Below are 3,329 nucleotides of genomic sequence, written 5' to 3'. Positions count from 1 at the left end.
TGTCGTCAAATTCATCTTCGCTTTCACTGTTGTAGCATTCTCAATCCATGTTTCCATCGATTTCTTCAACCTATAAAGCAAGTGTTTGAACTCAACATATAACTCGATGACAGACTCTTGTGATCGACTATTGTGTTATATTGAAAATATTTTTTGCATAGTTATTTCATCAGTGACATACTTCGTCTTGAATTATACTTCTAAATACTATTACATAATCCTTCTACACAACAGTAGTTACTCTTTTCAATATTTGAGCAATATTAAAAAAAACTAACTAATGTTGGTTCATGCAATGATTTTTTTTGATAAATTATTATTTTGATCCTTAACGTTTGAATCGAATCTTAAATTGACCTCTAACACTTTAAATTTTTTATTTCGGTTCTAAAAAATTATAAACGGATTTAATATTATATTACAGCTAAATTTGACTTGAAAAAACTTTTATATTAACAATTAGGGAAATGTTAGGGGGACAATGACTTTATTGAACAATATGAACAACCACCAATCAAATAAAAACATACTACATCTCCAAATTAACCTTCTAAATTTTAATATTAAAATAACCATCCGTACACTAGTAAAATGAACATCCGATATATCTATTGTTTACATTGTTTAATATTTTCATTGTTCACCTATACTTTTCCTAACAATTATTAATAGACCAATTTTATTTATGTACTAAAATTAAAAGAAAAACTTAAAAGGGAACTAAAGAAAAGAGAATAAAGCCGGGATCTGAAGAAATGAAGCGAAGCAAGGAGCAACGGAGCAAGTGTGTGTGTGTTGAGGCGAGGCGTCATTGACATTCAGATTCACATTCAATCCGTACAGTTGTCGATCTAAACACCTTTCCCCATTAAAACCTTTTCCGTTCCCTCCCCCAAACCCAAACCCAAACCACCAACAACTAACCACTTCCATTCCCAATTGAAGAAATGTCGCAACAAGAATACGGTTACGCCATCGAACTCTACTTGGACCCGGCGCTGGAGAACCAGGTCCTGAAAGCATGGAACGCCCTCGCCCGCCGCCAAATCAGCACTCACCTCATCGACATGGCCTCTCGCCCTCACATCACTCTCTTCTCTTTCCCTTCTTCCTCCCTCGACCCTTCCAAATTCGACTCCATCCTCGAACCCTTCGCTTCAAAGCAAGAGCCTCTTCCCCTCTCCTTCTCCTCCATCGGCTCTCTCTCCGGCGACTCCAACCTCCTCTTTCTCTCTCCCACTCCCACGCTTTCCCTCTTGCAGCTCCACTCTCAGCTCTCCGATGCCTTGAGGAAAGAAGGCGTTGAGGTTCCCGCTGACTATTCCGTTGACAATTGGATCCCTCATTGCTCCGTTGCCAAGCACGTTCCCAAGCCCAGAATGGCCGAAGGATTCTCTGTTTTGAGGGATTTGAAGCTTCCTGTTACTGGCTATGCTGTTGACATTGCCCTCGTCGAGTTTTCGCCCGTTCGCGAGCTCTTCTCCTTTGTTCTTGGCACTGCTCTTGGATCTTGATCAAATGAGGTTATTTATTCTTTTCCTGTTCTATTGTTTTTTTCTTCAGGGGAAGATTTAGCTCTTAGAACTTTACTACCATATTCCGAGTGTTTGTTTCTCATCATGGCATTAGTATGGATGCAAGAAATGGTTTCAATGTGATAACTTTTCATATAACAGCTTGTAACTTTTTACGTGGGAGTGTAATTTGTTTAGAAAAGATAGGAAGAACATACTCTTCCCGAAAATAACAGAATTAATAGGCCTCTCTTTTTTCTTTTCTATTTTCCTCTTAATGTTTTAGTATAGTATAGTGTTTTTTCTCTACCTTCATGTGATAAGCATTACTTGGGGTTTCACGTGACCTTCAAGATTGATGACTTAGTGTTGAGTTAGCGCTATAGTGTTAGAGGATTGTGTCTCACATCATTTGAGTATTTGTTATGATTTGTGTTCTTATATAGAATTTGGTCTTTCCTATGATTCTTTTGCTTTAGAATGGTTATGTGAGGCTTACTCAGTGTATCTTAGATTCATAGCTTGTTCCTTTTATCTTCCATTAAGGAAGAATGTGAGTTGAATAATATTTTTGCCTTTGTTACATCTATGCATTGTGATGCAAAGAAACTATTGGTGACTCTAAATTTGTACTTTTGGAGAATGCTCACAGAATTTTGAAGGAATAATCTATGATTTGTTTCCCTCGAGGAGTTGGAGCTTGAAATGTTTTGACTGTTAATCCTTAGTTTGCCATTGAAGCCTCTGTATTTTTTAAGTATCTCCTAACATCAACGTTACAGTATGGAGTGCTTTGATGAATTAATGTTTCCGTGCTGTCCTTCTAGGATAGATATTAATGATGCATATCCCTTTTAGTCATTTGACAGTTAGGCAATCATTACCATTTGTATTTATCAGATATTAAAAAGAAATGGTGATTTTCTAGATTAATATAAGAGGTGAAATAATTATCTATTAGCATGACCTCACATGCTGTTCTAATTTCCTCCACTTCCTACTCTAATCTGAAATGATCTTGAAACTTCTGTTACTCACACAAGTTTTACTCTTCTTTTTTTTCCTTCTCTAGTTCTCTAACCTTCCCTCCCTCCTCTTTTGGGTTGGCTCATAAGGTAACTGGAACCTAAAATATGATTTCAAGGTATAATTGAATTGGGTAACAAATAGTTTAGCATTTTTAAGATTAGATGACTTCAAGTTAAAATTGAATCAATAATGAGCATTTCAAGTTTGACTGTTTATATATTTGCAGGTATGTAGATGGCTAAGTTTATGGTTTTGTAAAATGAGTTATTTATGCAGGCTTTGAGATAAGAAATGAAATGCTATACATATACTTCGGAGTGATTGTATGATATTAGATTTCGGTTTAAATCAACCCGATAGCTAGGTAGTTTCAAAGAGTCTCTTCTACAAATCAAGCACTGTGACCGTGAGGGAATAATGTGTTTATGATGGTCTTGATAACTAAAATTTGGATGAAGAAGGAATGAGTAGAAAATTAAATATTTTTAAAATGGATCATTTGTAAATTAAACATTCATGAAAGTTAGGTATTTTGTGCAGCTATTTTTGAAAGTGCTACTGGCAACCTTCTCTTAGAAGGGCTATCAAATCCAAAGGCATGAAGGAGTGTCTTTATATAAGGAGTAGAGTAAAGGTATAAAATACATTAGCTTTTGCAGTTGTCAAAGTAGTTGTTTATTTGGGTTGTTTGTGTAGCATTGCTGTATGATAATTATCATGTCAAAAGCAGACAATAATTCACATCTCTTCTTGATTTTATGGAGTTAATTATTTGGGTTGTTGTCA

At 35.7% G+C, this 3,329-nt stretch overlaps 1 protein-coding gene across 1 annotated transcript; it reads left to right on the top strand.

Moving 5' to 3' along the window:
- The first annotated feature begins 698 nt into the window (after nt 1–698).
- LOC112802508 (uncharacterized) lies at nt 699–3,329 on the top strand. Its single transcript, XM_025845754.3, has 2 exons — nt 699–1,523; nt 3,084–3,329. Exon 1 carries the CDS (start codon nt 948–950, stop codon nt 1,512–1,514), a length of 567 nt encoding a protein of 188 aa, XP_025701539.1. The 5' UTR covers nt 699–947; the 3' UTR covers nt 1,515–1,523; nt 3,084–3,329.

This window comes from Arachis hypogaea, chromosome 5 (assembly GCF_003086295.3).
Source record: "Arachis hypogaea cultivar Tifrunner chromosome 5, arahy.Tifrunner.gnm2.J5K5, whole genome shotgun sequence".
Taxonomy (NCBI): domain Eukaryota; kingdom Viridiplantae; phylum Streptophyta; class Magnoliopsida; order Fabales; family Fabaceae; genus Arachis; species Arachis hypogaea.
This window is presented reverse-complemented; position numbering and strand designations above follow the sequence as displayed.

What these genes read in the sequence shown, in the direction of transcription:
- LOC112802508 (XM_025845754.3), top strand. Translation starts at nt 948, where the DNA reads ATGTCGCAACAAGAATACGGTTACGCCATCGAACTCTACTTGGACCCG.